This window comes from Dromiciops gliroides, chromosome 2 (assembly GCF_019393635.1).
Source record: "Dromiciops gliroides isolate mDroGli1 chromosome 2, mDroGli1.pri, whole genome shotgun sequence".
Taxonomy (NCBI): domain Eukaryota; kingdom Metazoa; phylum Chordata; class Mammalia; order Microbiotheria; family Microbiotheriidae; genus Dromiciops; species Dromiciops gliroides.
Genome location: NC_057862.1, coordinates 476,481,244 through 476,505,327, shown reverse-complemented (window position 1 = coordinate 476,505,327; position 24,084 = coordinate 476,481,244). Strand labels below are relative to the sequence as shown.

Sequence of the window (24,084 nt, the reverse complement as noted above, 5' to 3'; positions counted from 1 at the left end):
TGACCAAGGCACAGGGCAATGGAATGGAATGGGAAAGCAACAGCAACAACGCAACAACTTCAACCACATTTGATGTGGGATACATTACATTTATTAAATGCTTGCTGTGAACCAGGCACTGTGCTAAATGCCAGGGGAATGGAATCTAAAGGCATGACACTCCTTACCCTCAGGGAGCTTACATGCTAATAAAGCAAGACAGTACATGTTGGGGAGTCGTGGCCAGGGAAGAGTGTTTTGTTAAGTGATTATTTGATTAACTGTCCTCAGAGCTGAATATAAAAGGAGAATTTGGGAGGGATGGAGGAGAGGAAGTTGGGGTGGGGTACATGCTCTATGGCATGGTGTCCATAGTTACATGGGTCTGCATCCAGGTTACATATGGAGAATGTTCACCAATAAGAAGCCTCACAATCCTAGCTCAGAGGTGTCCAGACACTTTGCTTCTCATTGCAACATAAAACAATCTTTTTTTTGTTTTGTTTTTGCTGTTATATTACGTTACAAAGCAATACAGAATTTTTAGGTCATTAACATCCCCAGATATATTTTAAAAATAAAACAAAACTCTTGTCTAGTTGTTCCTTCCTGTTATTGAAGGAGAGTTCCCATTTCCCCACAACAAGGATTAGTTTTCATTAAAAGGCAACAAAGCTATCCCTGAAACTTGACTGGTCCCTGCCTCCCTTGAAGCAGCTTTCTAAACACTTAAGGACATAAAAAGTCCCCTACACATGGGGTTGGGACCCCTCAAACTTGTTAGATTTCTGAGGACCATTCAAGTCACCATGCCCTACTCTGCTGAATATACCCATTTCCATAATAAGGACCAAGTTGAGAATTGAAGTGCTGTCTATGTCCTTGTGAATATATGTCCTTGCTGTGGTAGAGCAAAACAAACCTCCTTTTTTAACCCCTTAATGTTTTATAAATGCCTCATTTCTTCCCAGTATTGAACCTGAACAGAATGTTGAGATTAGCTCTGCCCCTAACACTCCTCCATTTTGTACTTCTGAAGTTGACTTTTTTTTAACTTAAATGTTTCTCTTATTTGCTGGTCTTGATTAAACAATAGGTGACATAGTGAACAGTGCTGGATTTAGATTTAAGCAGACCTGAATTAAATCCTACCTCAGACGCTTACCAGTTGGGTCATCTTGGACAAGTCTCCTACTTTGCCCCTTACTTTGGGCAACTTTTTCCCATGGAAATGACCTGAGTAACTCATAAGGGACTTAATCCAAAGGGCCCTCAGGGGGATAAGCTGGTACCCATGATGCAAAGAATGAATCACTGTGAAGGATCAGGATGATACACCCCTGTTGGAGGGGCCAAAATCCTCCCATGAATGATAGACATTTCACTTTTGCCTCATGTCCTGATCCCCAAAATGCCATTGGGCATATCAGACATCCACTGCCCCTTGGACTCATGCTAGAGCCAGGCGACCATGATTCTCCCTTTCACTGAGCCTATTTATTACAGAGTTGAACTTTAAATAGTTTTCAACAACTACAGTATAAAGGATAAGGCAAAAAAATCTATGGAATAAACATTTTACAGAGTGTAGTAGATAAATGCTATAATTAATTGCAAGCATTTATGTAGAGTCCACTATATGCTAAGCACTGTGGTAGTTGATGGTGATGCAAAAAAAAACAAAAATCAAACAGCTGTTGTCCATTATGCAGTTATACTCTAACAGAGGTGACAAAGGGTGTCTCTACAGGTATAAAAAGAACACAGAGAGAGCAGATAGAAGGGAAGCCTAGAGGGCAAAGCATTAGCGTGGGGGGATGGGGGGGTCAGGAAAGGTATTGTGAAGGAAGTGACTCTTCAGCTCAATCTGGAAGGAAATAGATATATTATATCTAGGTAGCCCAATGGATAGAACAATAGTTCTGGAGTCAGGACACTTGCTGGTTGTTGACCCTGGGCAAGTCTCTTAACTCTTGATTGCCTCCCAAAAAGAGAGAAGAAGAGGAAGGAAGGAAGAGGAAAGGAAGAAGAAAGAAAGAAAGAAGGAAAGAAAGAAAGAAAGAAAGAAAGAAAGAAAGAAAGAAAGAAAGAAAGAAAGAAAGAAAGAAAGAAAGAAAGAAAGAAAGAAAGAAAGAAAGAAAGATTTGCCCAGGGTCACATATCTAATAAGAATCTGAAGCAGGATTTGAATTCAGGATTTCCTGTTTCTAAATAAGGACCTCTAATCCACTGTACCACCTAGATATCTATAGTAGGATGACCTATTTTACTGAAAGTCAGGAAAACCTGGACTCAAATCCTGACTCTAACATTTACTACTTGTGTGATCATGAGTGGGTCACTTAAACCCACTAAAGGTCAGTTCTCTTATCTGAGAGTTGGACTGGATGACTTCTAAAGTGTCTCTTTCAGTTCTAAATCTATGATTCTATAAGCAGGTCAGTATAACTGAACTGCACCATGGTTCTGAAGGAAGGACCCCCTCAAAAGACCAGTCCAGATATGAAGTATTACCTCACCTAGTTTCCTACCAGGCTTAGATGCCTGTGAGGCTGCCATCTTGGTTCAGGAGATGTATGACATCTGTGCCCCTCCCTCTAGCTTGACTAACTCATTTGTTGGCTATTTTAGAGGGAGTTTAGACAACTCTATGGAAAGTATTGTTATGCAGGGGGCCTCTCAAAGAGACAATCTTGACCTTCTCCAGGCATGATTCGGGCTGAACCTGCCCATGACTGGGCATTTAGACCAGCTCAGCAGTGACCTAAGCTGGCTGCTTCACTTTGACACATGCTGTCAGCATAAGACTGAGATTTATAATACCCCATTAAAACCAGGCCCTTGTTGAGAAAGAAAAATGCATCACTCATTTGGTCACTTGCAGGACAAATTAATCCCAGTCACTCACCAGGGAAAACAAGATTAAATTTCAGGTCAAAGAGAGTGCATCAAGTATAGGGAATCTTCAGGCAGTCCTATCCTTAGAACCATGTAATTGAAAACTGATGTCTTTCCTCTCTCCTGCCAGGTAGAGTACAGTAGGAGTAAAGCTGTCTACAGAAAACATCATGAATGACAAGATTGAGGAAAGGGAACACAACCCTAAGAGTCTAGTTCTTATTAAAATTAATTTAAAATCACAAGCTTTGTCTAATGAAGAGGATAGGAAAAACACTTCCTTCTTTGCAGATGTAGGGGGCTATGATATGAACTTCACATACCTTTGGGCTAGTTGATAGTTTTGGTTAATTTAACTAAATTGCCTTTTTCCTGTATTTTTAAAAAATTACTTGTTACAAGAATGGCTCAGTAGTGTAGGGAGAAAGAGGAAAATATTTGGAAATGAAGATGATTTAAAAGAAAAATATAAATAATATAAATAATAATTATATATCATTATAATAATTATAAAAATATAAATAATAAAAGGATCTTAAAATAAAATTAATATAAGCCAACAGATTAGCCAGAAATATAACTAAAGAGGAGAGATAGGGATGTGTCCGAGGGTGATGATTTAGAGGGTGCTCAATGTATTCTTTCAGTGTGTTCTGACAGCTCCTGTGCCTTAGTAGCCTGGAAACTATTTAATGAGATGAATTAGTTAAATATGAAGCTATCAAATAGTCAGGTTGGATAAATTTCTCTGCTCCACTGAAGTGTCTAGAGGAGTGGCCCCATGCTTGTCCCAGGATCTCTGCCTTGTAGCCACAATGTGCAAGCCTGCTCTTCCCCTTAACTCCTCAACCCATGTAGAAATGTCTAGGTGGTGGTGATCTGGGTTCAAATCCTGTCACAGACAATTATCATTTGTCTAACCTTGAGCAAAACACTTAACCAGTCTTGGACTCAGTTTCCTTATCTGTACAATGAATGAGGGGGATGGATGAAAGAGGACCTCAGAAATCCCTTTTAGTGCAACATCTATTATATAGTTATGACTTTGTAGATAGCATTGAAACACAGAAGAATAGCATGAGAGATTATTATAGATCAAAGCTTCTTAAACTGTGGGTCGCTACCCCATATGGGTTCATATAACTCAATAAGGGGGCCATGAGAAATCTGGCCACAGTAAAAGGTTATGCATACCTATTTGATATATCCATGTGCCGGAGGGTCGCATAAAAATTTCTCAGACAAAAAGAGGTCATGAGTAGAAGAAGTTTAACAGTCCTGGAATAGATATCCTGGCCAGAAAGTAAGAACTGAAGAAGTTATTTGAATAGGTTTTGAGTGAGCCTCAGTTTCCACACTTCAAAACTTCTGTTTCTAACATTCCATTCATCATATATTCAGTTTTCACTAAGATTTTTATTTGGGAGTAGTGGTGGTAATGGACAAATATATTGAGAAAAAGAGGAGAGAGAGAGAGAGAGAGAGAGAGAGAGAGAGAGAGAGAGAGAGAGAGAGAGAGAGAGAGGAGTGGTTCACTTGGTGACTAGTGCCTGCTGTCAATGAATAAATTGGCATTCTGGTTTATAGATCAGTGTCTTATAATTTGGGTCTATGAACCAATTTCTCCAGGATACGAACCCCTCTGAATGAGCAGAGTGGAATTTATAGGCCTTTAAGACTGAGCAACAAGAACCCAAAATAGAAATGATTAACCATAAGACTACCTGAAACCACTTAATATGGTGATCAAGACCACAATTAGCATTTAGACATAAAATCCTTGTGTTTACATACATGTGTATGCAATATATCATACAATATGTATTTGTACACATACATAAGCATACCATATGTATGCGGACATATATATATGCACACACTTGTATGTATATGTGCATGTAGACATGCAGAGTGTGAAAGTAAATTACCATATGTGTATTTTCACACATCTGTCATATGTATATGTATGTATGTCTACTCATGGGCCTGGCCCCACAACTGATCAGCAGGGGGCTTCAATTTGCTACATTTCCAACCTGGGCTGGTTTTTCCCTCTTTAGGCAGCTCAGTAGCCCCTCACTTCTGGGGCTAAACTTAGTGCTGACTCTGTATCAGCTCAGCCCATTGCAGCTCAAGCTTGGGAGCTCAAGAGATCTGCCAGGCCCAGCCTCCCAGTAGCTGAGATTATGGAAGACCTTTTTCATATATATAAATATATAAATAAATATGTGTGTGTGTGTACACATACTTACATACATACATGTATATCTATACATGCATACCTATACATATATATATATATTTTTTCCATGAGAAGGCATCTAATCCATAGCTCTCAAATGTTGGGAATTAGTATAACCCTAGGCAAATAATGTTAGACCCTGACTCAAAAGACTGAGTCAGTTTGAATGATAATTGCTTTAAGCTGTGTGGTCATAGACAAGTCTCTTTAACCTCTATGTGCCTCAGTTTCCTCATCTGTAAGATAGGGATATTGCTGTTTGACTTCTGGGACCAATTAAAATGTACCACCACCACCACCATCATCATCATCCTCTTCTTCATCATCATTATCATGATTATCTCAAAGAACAGACTCAGTCAAGTAGAGGGTGGAGGGAGAAGAGCTTCCCACTGTCAAAAAACGATGTGCTTGTCAGTATTCATTTAATTACTTGTGATATAGAAATTAATTATTAAGTAAAGATTTGCATTATTTTGTTCTTTATAAACAAAAAATCTTTCCATTTGAAGATTCAGTTAGGAAAAATGCTTTGTAAATAACAGTGTATACAAATGTTAATTATTTTGTTATATTGATATCAGGTAGCACCCAGGTGTGGGTCCCATCCAGCTATATACAAACATGTATAGACATCTATGTATATATGTATGCACACATACATTGTGTTTATACACATATCCATACGCCTACATATTCACAGAATGCATTTATATGTATGTACATGCTCACATGCATGCATGTCTACAGATTGCACACACCTTCATTCTTGCATATATATGTGCACATATGAAATGAGGGGAACAGCATTAACAACTGGGGAAATCAAGGAAGGCTTCTTGATTGGAGGTAAAACTTGAGCTGAGCCTTGAAAGAGTAGGGGCTAAATAAAAGATTCCAAAGCTGAGTTGGTATAATGAATAGATAGAATACTGGATTTGGAGTCAAGAAAACCTGGGATCATATCCTTTTTGTGACACATGCTAGCTATGTGACAATAGGGAAAACTACTTGCTTAGCTTCACTGGCACTCAATTTCTTCAATAGATATAACAATACACATCCTGAATTTACCTCCCTGTACAAATATTATATCCTCCCATTAGACTGTGAGCTCTTTGAGAACAAAGTGGTTTGTTGTTTTTGGTGTTTTTTTTTTGGCTCTTTTGCCTTTTCTTGTATTGCCAGAGCTTAGCACAGTACCAGGCACATAATGGGTGTTTAATAAATATTTATTGATTAATTGATACAAATCCGCAGTGCCTGCTGTGTGGTGGATACTTAATGCTTCTTGATTGATTATGCAAAGAAGAGTATAAGGGACAACTAGAAACTTCCATAGGCAGAGATGGCTCACAATTGAGGGGAACCTCTCTCTAACTGTCCTCAGGGTCTTACCACTGATATAATAAGATATCATCTTATAAAGAGCCATTTTTAGAATTCCAGAAATGAAACATTCCACATTCTCCTTTACTGCTATCTCAGGGTATTTCTAATAACTAGGACAGTTCCCAGCCCATTCTGGGCTCTCCACATACTGGTTTTTTTTTCCCCCTTCTTCTGGGCAATGAGGGTTAAGTGATTTGCCCAGGGTCACACAGCTAGTAAGTGTCAAGTATCTGAGGCTGGATTTGAACTCAGGTCCTCCTGAATCCAGGGGTGGTGCTTTATCCACTGTGTCACCTAGCTCCCCCCCCCACGTACATTTTGAGGCAATTCTACAGAGATTACAGAATGCCAGAGCAGGAAACCTAGAGACTCTATACTCCAGCCTGCTTTACTTTGCAGATGAGATATCTGAATTCAAAGAGAAGGATGCAGCTTGTCTAAGGTCTCTTAGCTAACCAACAACAGAAACTGAACTGGAAACCAGGCCCTCTGACTCCCAGACCTCCGCTTCTCCCAATCTTTATATTGAAGTGCTGATTGTACTTGGAGCATCCAGCCCTCCTGTCAGCCTGGGCAGGCAGCCATGCTCCCTAGGACTCTAATGGAACTTGGTTCTTTGCCCATCCAAGTCTTGTAGAGGAGTCTTAGTCTGAATTCCCTAATCTCCTTCCCTCCCCTTTGGCATCCAGCTTCAGGGCACAGCAGCCCATGACCAACCTCTGACCAAAGGACTGCGGAGCCCAGAGCAATGTTTATTTCATTAGGAGAGCATTGATTGAGGAGTTTGATGGGGCTCCAAAGGAAGAAGAGGGCACAGGGCTTGCTTCTAGGGAGTTTGCTCCCTAGCTGTGGAAATAAGAAATAATTTGTAATAGTTAGCACGAATAATGGCTAACCTTTACATAGAACTTTAAGATTTACAAAGCATTTTACATTATCTCATTTTGTCTTCACGATATCCTGGGAGAAAAAAAAATAAACTTAAAAAGAAGATTAAAACAATAGCCTGGGGGGGCAGGTAGGTGGCGCAGTGGATAGAGCACCGGCCCTGGAGTCAGGAGTACCTGAGTTCAAATATGACCTCGGAACATTGACACTTACTAGCTGTGTGACCCTGGGCAAGTCACTTAACCTCAATTGCCTCACAAAAAAAAAAGAGAGAGAAAATAATAATAATAAAAAAAAAACAATAGCCTGGGAGGTTGGTTTTATTATGACCACCAGGTGCAGGAACTGAGGCTGAGAGATGTGAAGTGATTCACCAAGGGTTTGTTGTTCTTCAGTTGTTTCAGCCATGTCCAACTCTTCATGACCTCATTTGGGGTGTTCTTGGTAGGGATACTATAGTGCTTTGCCATTTCCCTCTCCATCTCATTTTACACATGAGGAAACTGAGGCAAACAGGGTTGAGTGACTTGCCCAGGGTCACACAGGTAGCAAGTCTCTGAGGCCAGATTTGAAATCAGGAAGATGAGTCTTCCTGACTCCAGTACTGGCGCTCTATCCATCCACTGCACCACCTAGCTGCCCCATTGTGTGAGGTGTGAGACAGGATTAGAATTCAGGTATTCTTGATTCTTTAAGTCTAGCACTGCTAATACCTGTTTTTTTTTTTGATATGCACATAAAATCAGCTAAATGATGACTCTAGGGGGCAAACAAGCAGATGTTTGCTGGTATAATAACATATGGTGAATGCATATGATTACAGATGGAAGGGATCTTAGAGATCCTTTGGTTCAACCCCCTCTTTTCTTTTTTCTTTCTTCTTTTTGCAGGGCAATGAGAGTTAAGTGACTTGCCCAGGGTCACACAGCTAGTAAGTGTCAAGTGTCTGAGTCTAGATTTGAACTCAGGTCCTCCCAAGTCCAGGGCTGGTGCTTTATCCATTGCACTACCTAGCTGTCCCCCTTTTTTCAACCCCTTCTTTCCACAAATGATGAAAATGAAGACCAGAGAAAGAACTGAGGGACTGTGCAAGGCAAGCCAAAGATCCTGCATTTGAACGCAGACCTAATGCCGAGTCCGTTGTGCCTTGTGTATGTGTCCCAGAAATTCAAAGCATGAGGAAAGAGACGCTTGGGGTTGGGGAGGTCAGAGAGGATGTCAAGCAGATGGTGACTTGAGAGCTAGGCCCTGAAGGATGTGCAGGATTTACTGGTAAGAGTAGTAGGCAGAAGTCTTTATCTGGGGATTCCAGCCAGGAGAATCAGTATAAGCAAAGGAATGGGGGCAGAAACTCAAGGAGGATGATTGTCTAGACCTAGGACGGACCTCAGAGGTCCTCTCGTCTAATGCCCTCGTTTTATTGATCTGGAAACTAAGGCCTGGTGGGATTTCGAATGACTTGCCCATCATCACTCAAGTAATGAGTTGTAGTTAGGGTTTTAATTCCATTTCAGTGCCCTTTCTACTACCCAATGCTGGCAGATGGAGAAAGGGCAAATGCAAGAAGACGACCACTTTGGTGAGAGGCCAAATGTAGCACTCGGCGGTAAATCATCAGAGGAGGCTCTAGTTGTAGAATCTTGATCCCTTTTCCAGTTCTGACCCTTAGGATACCCAAGAAATACAGTGCTCCGTCCTAGGTCTCCAGAGCCGTCAGCCACTTTGCATGAGACCCTGCTGTTGCTCAAATTGTCCTGATTAAAAGAGCAAAAACAAGCCAGGTGTTAGCTGGAAATGGTATAATTAGCACTTAGTGCTGACGACTCTCTCTTCTTTTTTTTTTAAACCTTGGACATTTTTTATTTGCTAATCATCTCTCAGTACAGCTAAGCTCGGATCTCGCACACGATTTACCTTTTGATGTTCACATAAGAGAACTCTTGAATTTCAAAGAGCCGGCGGGGATTTGAGGGAGTAAAATGCCGAAACTGCAGCTGTAATCAAACCTCATTATAGGTTATTCTTCAAGCAATTTTTCCCTCCCGTTTTCCCTTTCTCTCCCCTCCATAATTAGAGAATTGGCTGTTGGGGGTAGCTGGGTTCCCCCCAGCCCCAGTAGCGATCATGCTAAGGCTTCCTCTGCCATCCACCCTCCCTGGGGCTGGTTTCACACGTTAGCAACCTCTGGCCCCTTCTTCAGTAGATCTGACGATGGGGCTTGGGTCTTTGTGGTGGGGTTCTATTCTCCACTTTGTCCTAGTTGCCATGGTGAGAATTAATACTTCACAAATAAAGGGAACTCAAGAATAAAGTTCTCCTTGTGGGTTGCTGAACACCCAGTACAAAGAAGAACTCTGAAAAGGACACTCCAGGAAGCAAGGATCCAAGCCCACTCATTTACCATCCTCCTCCTACTGTTCACATTGGGGCACATCCTAGAGTCAGCACCCTGATCAAGAGAGCTGCCAAGGGAGGTTGTGTGATTGAGTTTCCTCCAAGAGACTGGTGATAATATTAACTCTCATTTTTAGAGTGTATTACTTGCATTATTTCATCTGAACTTCATAATCACTCTGAGGTAGTTGGTACTCTAGGTATCCATACCATGTAATTTTAGAGAACTCAGCTCTGAGAGGTCAAATTGTCAATATTCACATAGCTAAGAGATATTGGAAGCAAGACTTTAACCCAGGACTTCCTGACTTTAACATTCTTACCTGCTCTGCCATGTTGTCTCTCATAGCACCTAATATCTCCTGGAACTGACACTATGGGTGTTTCTTCATATTCATTCACTTGTATGTGCAGTTGATTGCCTGTTCTGAGTCTCTGGCTCTTCTTGAACCCCTAGAATTTTCCTCTTTCCCTTCCCTTCATGCTAATAAGTAGTACTATTTACTTTAGCATCTTTCTTGCTCCTTCTCCCTTTTCTGCCTGCTGACTATGATTCACCACTGTGTCCCCTGCTCTCTCTTCACCCTCTTGCTTGGGCAACCCCTATCCATTCTCACAACTTTTCCTGTTGATTTCTCTCAGAAAAAAAATCTTAAATTCATATGGTTTTAGTCAACCACCTAGAATGGTGAGTGAGTATTCTAATCCCACATCTACTACTACATAACAAACTTTTTATGATCTCAAGCAAGTCATTTAACCTCAATTTCCCCAGCTGAAAAATTTGGGAATTGAATTAGATTATTTCCCAAAACTCTTCTAGCTTTGGGAAGCTGGATTCTAGAATTCTATCTCACTTATGCAAAGTATGGCTCTCATAAAAGTACAGCATTATTGCATCTAACCCTCTTTTCAGGCCCATATTTCTTGCTACTCATAGGACCTCTCCATTTTGAATACCTTGTAACATTACCCAAAATGGAATATGTTCAAAACTTCATTCTAGGGGCAGCTAGGTGGTGCAGTGGATAGATCACTGAAGTCAGGATGACCTGAGTTCAAATCCAGCCTCAGATACTTGGCACTTAGTAGCTGTGTGACCCTGGGCAAGTCACTTAACCCCAATTGCCCCACACACACACACACACACATGACTTCATTCTTAATCTCTTCCCTATCCTACCTTCCCAACCTTGAGAATATATGTAAGCTCTCCCAGTAGAATGTAAGCTCTTCAAGAACAGGAACTATTTCTTTTTTTTGTCTTTGTTTCCCTAATACTTGGCCAGTGCCCAGCAACAAAGCAGGTAATTAAGAAATGTTTGTTGAGTTGTGGCAAGCCTCTCTTGACTCTTCCATTGGCATGACTATAATTCTTCCTACAGCGATCTTATATTCCTCCTTCTCTTTTGCCTCTATTACCAGACCTGCTGCTTTTTCTCTCAGTAATATTTAAATCAGAAAGCATTTATTAAGTATCTCCTCCTCTTCTTGGCCATGCCATTGAACAGTGACATCCCAAGCAGTCCCAGTCATCCCAAAGCCATGTCTTTTATCATCCCTCAGTGGAAACATCAGCGATTTTTGCATACTTCATGTCTGTGACCCCTTTTTCCTCCTTGGCATAACTCTGGCACTACCTTGGTTTACCCTAACTGACATGGAGTCAGTTGGTTCCTATTTTTCTTAATGATTTATGGCAGCATTTTGGTATAATCTGAACTCCTCCAAAGATACATTAAAAATAGAACCTGAAAGGCTTAGATCAATTAATCCTGAATAAAAAAACAAGGGACAAAGGTTTGGGTCTCACCACCCCCATTTCTTGAAAAATAAATCTAGTGTTTTCTTTCTTTTAGTTGCTATCACCTACTGCCCCCCCTCCCCCAGAACAGATCTGGTCTCAACCCCACCACCTCCTTCCTCTAACAAAGTGTGCTTTTGTTTGTATTCCCATCCTGGCCACCAGAATGTGTAATGGCTTTTCCTCTCTCCATCTCACAGTGTGTCAAACCGAACTCCAGTGCATCTGGTCCATGAGATCATTTTAGTGGATGACTTCAGTGATGACCGTGAGTATTGACAATTCCTTTCTATCGTATTTGGATCCAAAGCTTGGGAGTGGCATTCAGTACTGTACTTGTTCCTGGAAGGGGATCGGGAAAGTCTAAGCAGACTTGGCAAAGTTTCATCTGAATGCAAGAAGAGAATCAATGAATCTTTTAAAGTTCTTTTTGTGATCCTATAGACATGTGTCTTAAGTGTGTGCCTGACCAGATGTTTTATGGTAACTTGGTGTAGTGGGGAGAGCACTGAACTTGGAGTTGGGAAAATCTGGGTTTTAATCCTGTTTCAGATACTTAATATCTATGTGACCCTGGACAAGTCACTCTGAGCTTCAGTTTCCTCATTTGAAAAATGGGAATATTAATAACACTTACCTCATGGGGGTGTTGTGAGGTCATACAAAATAATATATGAAAAAATGCTTTGCAAATTTTAAAGCACTTTATAAATGTGAGCTATTACTACATATCTGAGCCTATTACTATAGTGAGTAATTACTATGTGAGTCTGAATGCCTGTTTGGTCATGCACTTGACGAGGTGTGCTTCCCTCCATCTGTAACATCCATTTCTGCTTCTGCCTGGACCATTGTAGCAGTCTCTTAATCGGTCTCCCTGGCTTTTATGTCTCTCCTTCTCCAGTCTAAGTCTGTGTCTTTTCCAATCAGTCCCACACAAAGTGGATAAAGTAATTTCCTAAAGCACAAGTCTGACACTATTGAACAAGCTCTCGTGGTTCCCTATTACCCATAGGAATAGAGATTCCTTTGTTTGCCATTTGAAATTTCTCACAACACAGCTGCAACTTGCAAATAAATATTATATATATATATATATATATGTATGTATGTATTTATGTCTATTTGTATGTATGTATATGTGTGTGTGTATTTCTTCTTGTTGTTCAGTCATTTCTGTTGTGTACGATTCTTCGTGGCCCCATTTTGGTTTTTATTGGCTAAGATACTGGAGTGATATGCCATTTCCTTTTCCAGTTCATTTTACAGGTGAGAAAACTGAGGCAAACAGGGTTAAGTGAATTGCCTAGGGTCACACAGCTAGGAGGTATCTGAAGACAGATTTTAATTCAGGAAGATGAATCTTCCCAACTCAAGGCCTAGCACTCTATCCACTGCACCAAAAAGATGCCTTATATAAATTAATATAAACAAATAAGCAAATGAATGAATGAATAGATGAATAAATAAATAAATGATTCTGTACTGACCTCCCTTCTCTGTAAAATGCACTTCTCCTCACTCTGGCCTCTTAGAGTTCCTAGTTTCCTTTACGGCTCAGCTCAAGTATCACCTTGAGCATGAAGCCTTTCCTGAACCTTCTAGAATTTAGTGCTCTCTCAAAACTACATTGTATATACTGTTGTATACTTATGTAAATGTTGTCTCCAATAGACCATAAGATCCTTGAGGGTGGAAATTGTTTCCTTTCTCTCTTCATACCTACAGTGCCTAGCTGAGTGCCCAGTATATAGTAGGCACTTAATAAATGCATATTGATTGGTTATAAAGAGCTACCCCATCCTTTAAAGACTTTAACCTAGAGCTCACTTGAGTGTGAGTAAATCTAGTTTCATTACTCTTACTTTGTGTGAAGACATCTATCTCCACCAAAGTTTGACCTAGAATGAAAGGGTTCCCCCACTTCTTAAATACCCAGTTTAGTATTCTTTCTACACCCTACACTCCTTCCTCACTCTCATATCAGGAGACCTGTCTAGGCCATGCCTCTGGGCAACGAAATTCCTTCCGTCATCTATCAGTCAACAAGCATTATTTACTTAAGAGTTTATCATTTGCCAGACACTGTGCTAAGCCCTATTGATACAAAAAGAGGCAAAAGACAACCCCTGACTTCAGGGAGCTTACAATCTAATGGGGGAGGGGAAGATAGCATGCAAACAAATATATACAGAGAAAGCTCTATACAGGATAAATAGGAAATAACTAACAGAGGGAAAACACTGGAATTAAGAGGGGTTAGGAAAGGCTTCCAGTAAAAGTTGGCATTTTAGCTGGGATATGAAGGAAGGCATGGAAGACAGAGGGGTAAAGGTGAGGAGGGTGAGCATTCCATGCATGTAATATGGCCAGACAAAATACTCAGAGCCAAGAGATAGAGTGTCTTGTCTATGGAACAGCCAGGAGGCCAGTGCCATTGGATCAAAGCGTATGAGACTCAAGGAATGCTTGTCCTCAGGGAGCTTACATTCTAAAGAGGCAGATATCATGGGAATAACTAGGTACATATGAGATATGCAAGGTCTTCTAAAATTCTTTGTGGAGTTTTAAGCTCTGACAACCTGCATCTGCACAGTTAAGACTGTTGGGTCACTCCTTGTGCAGAGATCAAGGTGCTCTCAGAAGGGAAGGCTCTAGCAGTTGTGGGGACCAGGAGAAGCCTCCTGCATTGGTGACCCTTGAACTGAGTTTTATAGGAAGCCAGTCATTCCAAGTGCAAAAGTGATCTCCAGTTGGTCTTGACCAAATGCACCCCACTATGACAAGAATCTTTTGGACTCCACGATCTGTAGAGAAAGAGGCTCTACAGCTTTCCTGTATAGCCAACCCGAGGCTTCACTGAACCCTTATAAATCTTGGTGAAAGTTGCCAGGCTATCCTAAGTCAAGCTACAGTACCAAAAATCCTTCCCACTTAAACTACATTTCATTAAGAATGTTGGGGTTTTCAAAGACTCCAGCTACTGGGATAGGAATTCAGTATTTGACAAAAACTGCTGGGAAAACTGGAAGATAGTATGGCAGAAATTAGGCATAGACCAACATCTTACACTTTATACTAAAATAAGGTCAAAATGGATACATGATTTAGACATAAGAGGTGATACCATAAGAAAATTAGGAGAGAAAGGATTAGTCTACCTTTCAGATCTTTGGAAAGTAAAACAATTTATGACCACAAGGGATAGAGAATATTATAAAATGCAAAATGGATGATTTTGATTATATTAAATTAAAAAGGTTTTGTACAAACAGAAGCAATGCATCCAAAATTAGAAGGGAGGCAGAAAGCTGGGAAACAATCTTTATGGCCAGTACTTCTGATAAAGGCCTCATTTCTTTTCTTTTCTTCTTCTTTTTTTTTTTTTTTTTTTGCGGGGCAATGGGGGTTAAGTGACTTGCCCAGGGTCACACAGCTAGTGAATGTCAAGTGTCTGAGGCCGGATTTGAACTCAGATACTCCTGAATCTAGGGCCGGTGCTTTATCCGCTGCGCCACCTAGCTGCCCCCTAAAGGCCTCATTTCTAAAATGTATAGGGAACTAAATCAAATTTATAAGAATCTAAGTCATTCCCCAATTGAGAAATGGTCAAAGGATATGAACAGGCAGTTTTCTGATGAAGAAACCAAAGCTATCCCCATATGAAAAAATGCTCTAAATCACTAATGATTAGAGAGATGCAAATTAAAACAACTCTGAGGTACCACCTGACACCTATTAGATTGGCTAAAATGACAAAAAAGGAAAATAATAAATGTTGGAGAAGCTGTGGAAAAATTAGAACACTAATGCATTGTTGGTGGGGCTGTGAACTGATCCAACCATTCTGGAGAGCAATTTGGAATTATGCCCAAAGGGCTGTGAAGCTGGGGCAGAAGCCGTTGACCCAGCAATACACTTATTGGGTTCTTTGTTCCCAAAGAGATCATGGGAGAGGGGAGAAGACCCACATGTACAAAGATATCTATACTGCTCGTTATGTGATAGCAAGGAATTGGAAGTGAGGGAATGCCCAGTCAAGTGGGGGAATGCTGACAAGTTGTGGGATAGGAATGTATTGGAATACTATTGTGCTATAGAAGGAAACGATGAGCAGGAGAGGTTCAGAGGAAACCTGGAGGGTCTTGCGTGAACTCATGATGAGTAGATGAGTAGAACCAACATTGTACACAGTATCATCAACATGTGTTCTGACCTACGGTGATGGACTATATCTTCTTACCAAGTGCAATGGTACAGAAGGGTTCCAGGGAACTCACAATGGAGGAAGGATCTCCACAATCCAGGGAAAAAAAAAAGAACTGTGGAGTATAGGATTCTAGCAATGAACCATACTATTTCTTTTGTGTTTGGGTGCTGTTTGTTTTTCTATTTTGAGTTTTTTCCTCATTGCTCTGACTTTTCTCTTATAACATGAATAGATGCAGAATGTTTAATATTTATTATATAGTATAACCTATAGTCAGATACCTGCTGTCTAGGAGAGGGGGGAGGGAGAAAAATCTGAAATTGGAAAGCTTGTATAAACAAAAGTTGAGAACTATCTTTACATGTAATGGGAAAAAAATAAATAAAATACTTTATTTAAAAAAAAAAGAATATTGGGGTTTTTTGTTTTGTTTTTGTTTTTTGTTTGTTTTATTTTGTTTTTGTTTTTGCTTTAAGGGGCAGCTAGGTGGCAAAGTAGATAGAGCACTGGCCCTAGAGTCAGGAGGATCTGAGTTCAAATCCAGTCTCAGACACTTGACACTTACTAGCTGTGTGACCTTGGGCAAGTTACTTAACCCCAATTGCCTCACCAAAAAAAAAGGAGGTTTTTAAACAATTCTCAGACTTGTCATTTCCTTGATGTAGGGAATTTCTAGCTAGGAAATTCACTATAATACAGATAAGCAGCTTTTCAATAATATTAGTCTTGGAGCACAGAGCACTGAAAGGTTAAGTGATTTATCCGGGGTCTCACAACCAGTGAGGCAGAACTTGAACCCAGGTCTTTCTGACTCTGCTTCCAGCTCTCTATCTCCTAAGATAGAATGGGGTATCCTGACCACTTTTCATAAGATGGTGATTAGGGTTCACCCTGCAGGCTGATCAGCTTCCTATTCTGCTTTCCTGCTATTCCAAGGCCAAGAGTGGGAAGTCATGAGAATTGAGCAGTTCAGGAAAATAGGAGGCCAGCTCAGGGGACTGGGCTTCCAGAAGGACCCTCCCCTGCCACCACCACCACCACCCCCCCCCCGCCCTCCCAGTACAAAGGTTGCCTCGGGAGTGCGGAGGCCATCATGCTCACTCATCGTCCCAATTTTGTCTTTTGCAAGCTGACGATTGCCAGCTGCTGAGCAAGCTACCCAAGGTGAAATGCTTACGGAATGAACAGCGAGAAGGTAAGAGCAAAACAGCTTCCTCAGGGGGACTCCCCGGGCCAAGGGGAAAGGGATGGGGGAGCAGGGAGCAGGGAGGTTGGCTGCTCTTTCACAGCCCTTAGCGATTACTAGAGGGACTGTGGACCAGTCCCAAGGGGGTCCTTGCATGGCCGTTTGTGCTCATTCTACAGGGCTGATCCGTTCTCGGATCCGGGGAGCAGACCTAGCCCAGGCCGGCATCCTGACTTTTCTTGACAGCCACTGTGAGGTAAACAAAGACTGGCTTCTGCCCCTCCTGCATAGGATCAAAGAGTGAGTATAGCCCAGGAGCTACTTCCACCTATTCTCTGAATGCTGGGCACTTTTCTTGAACCAGGTGGGGCCTAAGGAGGCTGTTTGGTACAAAGATGGTGTTTAGGCTTCTGAGTAAAGACAAGGTATGGTTACTGTGAAACTTTTTCAGTAAGGGGTGGGGCTGATCCACTGATGTGTTGATAAAAATGTTTAATACCTGGTTCTCCAAAAGAAAAAGTTGAATGCGAGAGCTACATTTTAAAAGCTTAATCAGCCTTATTAAAATTTTAACCAGGGCAGGGAGGTGGTGCAGTGGATAAAGCACCGGCCCTGGATTCAGGAGTATCTTGAGTTCAAAGCCAGCCTCAGACACCTGACACTTACTACCTGTGTGACCCTGGGCAAGTCACTTAACCCCCATTGCCCCACAAAAAAAAAAAATCATCCATCCCTTTCTTGAGCCTGGACTAGAGGTCAGCATAGCCTATGGGCCAAGTGCTAACCACTTCCGGCTTTTGTACAGCCCAATGGTTTTTACATTTTTAGATATGTTTTTTACATGTTTAAATGTAATATATAATATTTAAATTTAAACTTCTTATATTTTTAAATAAAGGGATGCGCAATACTAGGCAGCAAGACAGATTTGGTCCATTAGCTATGATATAAAACATGTAAATGCTCAGAAGGAAAATTTAACAACCAGCTCTCACAAACAGGTTCAAGCCATTTCCAGCACAGCTGTGGGTTGACCCTTCTTGCTGAATAGTTTAGCATTCTCTAGGGAAAACCCATCCTACTTCACCAGGGATAGAAAGCAGTTGATCTGGGGGACAGCTAGGTGGCGCAGTGGATAAAGTACCGGCCCTGGATTCAGGAGTACCTGAGTTCAAATCCGGCCTCAGACACTTGACACATACTAGCTGTGTGACCCTGGGCAAGTCACTTAACCCCCATTGCCCCACCAAAAAAAAATTTAAATTAAAATTAAAAAAAAAAAAAGAAAGAAAGCAGTTGATCTGGCCAGACCTGAGGATTGTAATGATTGGAATGACGCCACCTGCTGGAGACTTACTGTAGAAAAGCTGCACCATGAGGCGAATGTCTCTGAGGGCAAGACCTTGGGTCTTTTCTTTGGCGTCAGGAAGTGACGTTTGCTGGTGGGAGGTAGAAGGGGGAGCCGGGCGCTCTGACTCGCGCTCTTTTCCTGGGGGCGCTGGTGGAAAAGGGAGCTAGAAATGCACTCTCCCTTTAATAGATAGGAATCTAGGCCTTTTCTTCTCTATCAAATTCTTATTCTCCTTAATAAATGCTTAAAAGTCTAACTCTTGCTAGAGCTTATAATTTATTGGTGACCACTCATTAGATATTTTAGACAGTTTAGCTAGAATTTTAGCCTTTAACAGGATATAAACTAGTTTTTACCTGTGTTTTAGTGGAGAGAGGTCTTGGAGTCAGGTGAGTCTTGGGTTCAAATTGGAGCAAGTCCCTTATGTCTCTGAGCCTTAGTTTTCTCACTGGATGATAAAGCCTGAATTATTTTCCCTACAGGATTGCCAGGAGGGTCAAAAAGAAAATGAATGTAAAGTGCTTTCAAAACCTATTACTATTGATTTATTGATTTTGAGTCATTTCAGTTGTGTCCGACTCTTTGTGTTCCCATTTGGGGGTTATCTTGGCAAAGATCCTGGAGTGATTTGCCATTTCCTTCTCTAATTTATTTTACAGATGAGGAAACAGAGGCAAACAGAGTTAAGTGACTTGCCCAGGGTCACACACCTAGAAGTGTCTGAGGCCAGATTGGAACTCAGGAAGATGAGTCTTCCTGATTCCAAGCCCAGCACTCTATCCACTGTGCCACCCAGCTACCCACTAGTATTGATAAAACAGAAAAAAACCTACCACTGGCTCTGTGGAGAGAAGACTAGCATCAAGCCTTTCCTCTGATACTTACTACCTTGGTCAAATCATTTAAACTACCTGATCCTCAGTTTCCACATCTGGAAAAAGAGAGTTGGACCAAATAGCGCCCAGGTCCCTTTTAGCTCTAGACCTCTGATTCTATGATTATTATTTATCTCTTGTTCACCTCCACCACAGAGTAGTCTGCCACTGTCAGGCAGCATTGGGGGACAAGATGGACCAAATAGATGGCAGGAGACCTGGCCCATTAATTTTTTCATCCAATGAAAAACTCTTCATACCTCGATTTCCTCCTTTGAGAAAATATAGCAACAACAACAACAAAACAATAACAGACACTTAGAGTCATAAGTATGGTGATATCTCTAGCATGCACTCAGAAGCAGGACTCTGGAGTCTGAGTCCCTAACCCATCCAGTGGTTCAGTTCTCTCCCTCTGTCTTTTGTGGTGTGGCCAGAGTTGGGAGGGAGCACTTTGCCTCTCTATTATTTGACCCTCAGGGTCCCAAAAGGGAATAAATCAGTCAGTTAATAAGCATTTACCAAGCACCTTCTATGGCTCTGGGGATATAAAAAGAGGCAAAAGGCAGTCCCTGCCCTCCAGGAGCTTACAATCTCATGGTGAAAGGAAGGCATGCATTCTTCTCAGAAGAAAGGCTCAATGGTTATAAAAATATCAGGGATTCTGATTGCCATTGTTTTTGGTTTTTTGTTGGTTTTTTTTTTTTTTGGTGAGGCAACTAGGGGTAAGTGACTTGCCCAGGGTCACACAGCTAGTAAGTATCAAGTGTCTGAGGCCAGATTTGAACGTTTGAACTCAGGTCCTCTTGACTCCAGGGCTGATGCTCTATCCATTACGCCACCTAGCTGCCCCTGATTGCCATTGTTGATTCCCTGAACAGACCCTCAGAGGGAGTTAGTAAATGCATAGGTATGATAGGAGGCCTATGGACCTTTCTCCTGAGATTCATCTATTAGGCATCATCAAGCACCAAGAAGAATGAGTAGAGTTAGTAGCTATCCAGACACAGAAGGTTAAGTGAGCAGACCAAAAGAGCAAGCTACATACCATAGAGGATAGGAAGCTGAAGCATCAGAATCAGGTGGACCTGGGTTTGAGTCTTACCTTTGACTCATATTGGCTGGCAAGTCACTTATCCATCCACGTGCCCAGGGCCATTGTCTTAAACCTGTAAGTGGAAGAAGCATTACACATCTGCAGGGGCAGAGGTTCCCTATAGCAATGAAGTCACAAACAAGACCACAAAAGGTGGGGGACCAATGAACAAGCTAAGGAACAGAGACCAAGGGATTGTAGTAATGTGTCAAATCAAGGTAGAAAGAGAGAAGCCTGTTCAGAAGCAGTGAGCGACCTCACTGCTAGAAGGGAATTTCCCAGCCTGCTCTGGGGTGGTAACCTGGCTCTGGTGTCAGGGGTGTCTATATGGATGGCATTACATCTGGCCCCTCTGCGGATAGAGACACATTCCCCCTGCAGTGACTGAGCCGAACACAGCCAACGATTTGTTCTCATTGAATAATTTTAAATTTTAATTATCAAACACAGTATGAGCGCTTACAGAAGAATCAATGTTAATCAGATGACATGAATGTAGACTCCTAGAATACAAAGTGATGAGGTTGGGAGCTGTTCTCTCACGGGGAACTTTCCTTTCCAGCTGAAGCCTTTGAAGGGGCTCTGCTTCGCCTCCAACTTCTATTAGTCTAGAGATTCCTCAATCATATCCAAGAGATCGCTCTATATCAGCCTTGGTGTCTGGGACTAGCAATAGATCCTGGAGGGGTCCTGCTGCTGAAACCAGTAAAGAGATGACAGTGTTGGAGAATATTAGTCCTGATAATGAGAGTGAGTGGTTTGACATAGAGAAACCAGATCTACAAAGAACCTGGTGTTAACCAGGCATACTTTACTCAGGCTGGATCAATACAAGAAAAAACACTAGGGGGAGCTTCACTAGGGCCAGGCCAGGATGGATGGTAATATTAAATAAAACACTTTGTGTGTCACTAATAGATATTTCACTAGGAGGTATCCCTATGTATATGAGCATACTAATATTATGGGGATGATGGGCATCATTAATAGTATGATTTAGGGATATTTTGCTGTGATGAACAAGTCATTCAAGGGCTATAAATGAGAAAATAGCTGCACCCTAAGTCTGACATTCAAGGTCTTTCACAGTCTGCATAGGCAGGGTGATATAAATGAAGGACCACTGGACTAGGAAAGAGTTACCATTCTATTGATCTCTTTATAAATATCTACTTATTTATAAAATAAATAGTTTGTTTATAAATCGATTAATCTACTGGTTTATAAAAATGGAATAAGACGGTATTTTAGATTCTTTCCAGCTTTGTAAGTCTGTGTCTATCGCTGGCTGCTACATCCCACTTTCACCTTACTTTTTTTTTAAAAGAAAGGTCAAAGGAATTAATACTAATTAACCAACTAGAGAAATGAATGGGTAAAGATTGAGTAGAATCAGTATTTGTTGTGGGAGATGGAGACAAATTTTTCCCTATCTGGACTGATCATGCAGAGAGACAGAGAGAGAGAGAGAGAGAGAGAGAGAGAGAGAGAGAGAGAGAGAGAGAGAGAGAGAGAGGAAGGGAGGGAAGAAAAGAAAGAAACAAAGAAACAAAGTGAAAAGGATCTGGACCTTAGGGCGCATGTTTAGTTTTGAGAATGAACTTTTGCTGAGCTCAGATCAGATTCACTTATTAAAGAAGATCCTATAAAAGGCCTTTTTATGAGCCTCTCTGAAGACAGTTAAATACTAAATTTAGGGTTGGAAGGAACCTTAGAGATAACTGAGTCCAGCCCCTTTGTTTTAAAGATGAAGAAGCTAAGACCTAGAGAGGTGAGATGACTCAAACCCCTCACGTCCTCCTGACATCAGGACCAATGTTCTAACTAATGCACCACATTACCTCTCAATAAACCAGCCTTTGAGGCTTTGCTGTCCACTTAAAAATAAAGTAACAGCTCTATAATGCAAGAGGATGCATTTCAACTGTATACATTTGTTAGAAACTATTGGAAGTAATAACAATATAAGATAAAAAATCTAGGGAGCAGCTAGGTGGTGCAGTAGAGAAGTGCCCTGGAGTCTAGAAGAACTGAGTTCAAAATACTTACAAGTTCAGATACTTATAAGCTATGTGTATAGTCACTTAACCCCTATTTGTCTTAGTTCCTTATCAGTAAAATGGGGAGAAATTGGAGAAGGAAATGACAAACTACTCCATTTGATTTGCCAAGAAAACCCAATAGACAAAGTTCATGGCGTTGTGTTGGACACAATTGAACAATAATAACAAACTCCTTACCTTCTCACCATGTCTAATTAAATTTATCACTTTGAAAGCAAGCATGATTTCTTTCTTAATTTCTTCTTCCCTCCCTCCCCCCACTCTTTTCTTCTTTTATTTCCTTCCTTCCTTCCTTCCTTCCTTCCTTCCTTCCTTCCTTCCTTCCTTCCTTCCTTCCTTCCTTCCTTCCTTCCTCCCTTCCTCCCTTCCTCCCTTCCTCCCTTCCTCCCTTCCTCCCTTCCTCCCTTCCTCCCTTCCTTCCTTCCTTCCTTCCTTCCTTCCTTCCTTCCTTCGTTTTGCGGGGACCAATTTTTAATTGGGGAGTGCTAGCTAAGCGGCTCGCCACAATATTGGGGCAAGGAAGGAGACCAGCAGCCTCCCTCAAAACAGAACAAGATTTATTTTAACAAGAACGGACTTAAAAAACAACAACACACAAACAGGATCAGTAGGATCAAGGGAAAAGAAATAAAATAGGGAAAGGGAAATTATAATACCTGAAAAAATACCACTGCCCAGGAATCAGCTGAAAATACACAGTAGAATGCCTGTCGCTTTCCAGCTTCTACCTAGAATGCCCAATTCTCCTCCCCCAAACCTAGAAACACCCCACACAACCCCAGCCAATGGGATGGCCACTCTGACAGTCACATGACTGCCTTCACTAGGCTTCCAATCATTATAATTTTGCCAGGCCCATGTAGGCATCAGCAAGTGGTGATTATGTGAGGTGCCAGAGCCCTGACAACGGCTACAACCAGTGCGTGGAGCCCCAGACCAGTGTGCACAGAAGCATAAAAACCTCAAATAACAATTAATTCTTTACACTTTCTTTCTTTCTTTCTTGAGTAGTTTGCTCTTTTTCTTTTCCAGCTCATTTTACTGAGGAAACTGAGGTAAATGGGGTTGTGATGTTCCCAGGGTCACATAGCTAGTAAGTGTCTTTGGTCAGATTTGAACTCAGGTCTTCCTGACTCCAGGCCTGGAGCTATATCCACTGCTCCATCTAGCTGCCCATACCTGATCTTGTATATGATATTTTTTTTAGCTTTTTTTCTTTTTAATTTTTTAATTAATTTTTATTTTTCCCAATTACATGTAAAGATATTTTTTGAGTTCCAAATTTTTCTCCCACCCTCCCTTCCCTCCCTGTCCTGTGGCCAGTAAACAATTTGACATAGGTTATTTAATCACATTAAACATTTCCACATTATTCATGTTGTAAGAACAAAAAAGAACAATAACAAAAAAGCAACAACAAAAGTAAACATAGTATGCTTCAATCTGAATTCAGACTGCATAGGTCTTTTTCTGAATGTGGGAGAGCATTTTCCACCATAAGTCTTTTGTCATTGTCTTGCATCATTGTATTGCTGAGAAGAGTTCTTATCACAGTTGATCATCACACAATGTTGTTGATACTGTGTACAATGTTCTCTTGGTTCTGCTCATTTCACTCAGCATCAATTCATGTAAGTCTTTCCAGGTTTTTCTGAAATCCATCTGCTTATTATTTCTTTCAGTGCAGTAATATTCCATTGCCTTCA

At 41.2% G+C, this 24,084-nt stretch overlaps 1 protein-coding gene across 1 annotated transcript in view; it reads left to right on the top strand.

The window, feature by feature from the left end:
• Positions 1-24,084, top strand: part of GALNT14 (polypeptide N-acetylgalactosaminyltransferase 14) — a 339,215-nt gene that overhangs the window by 240,740 nt on the left and 74,391 nt on the right. Inside the window, 3 exon segments of the mRNA XM_043985329.1 lie at positions 11,798-11,865; positions 16,937-17,002; positions 17,173-17,293. Of these exon segments, the coding sequence (XP_043841264.1) occupies positions 11,798-11,865; positions 16,937-17,002; positions 17,173-17,293 (255 nt within the window).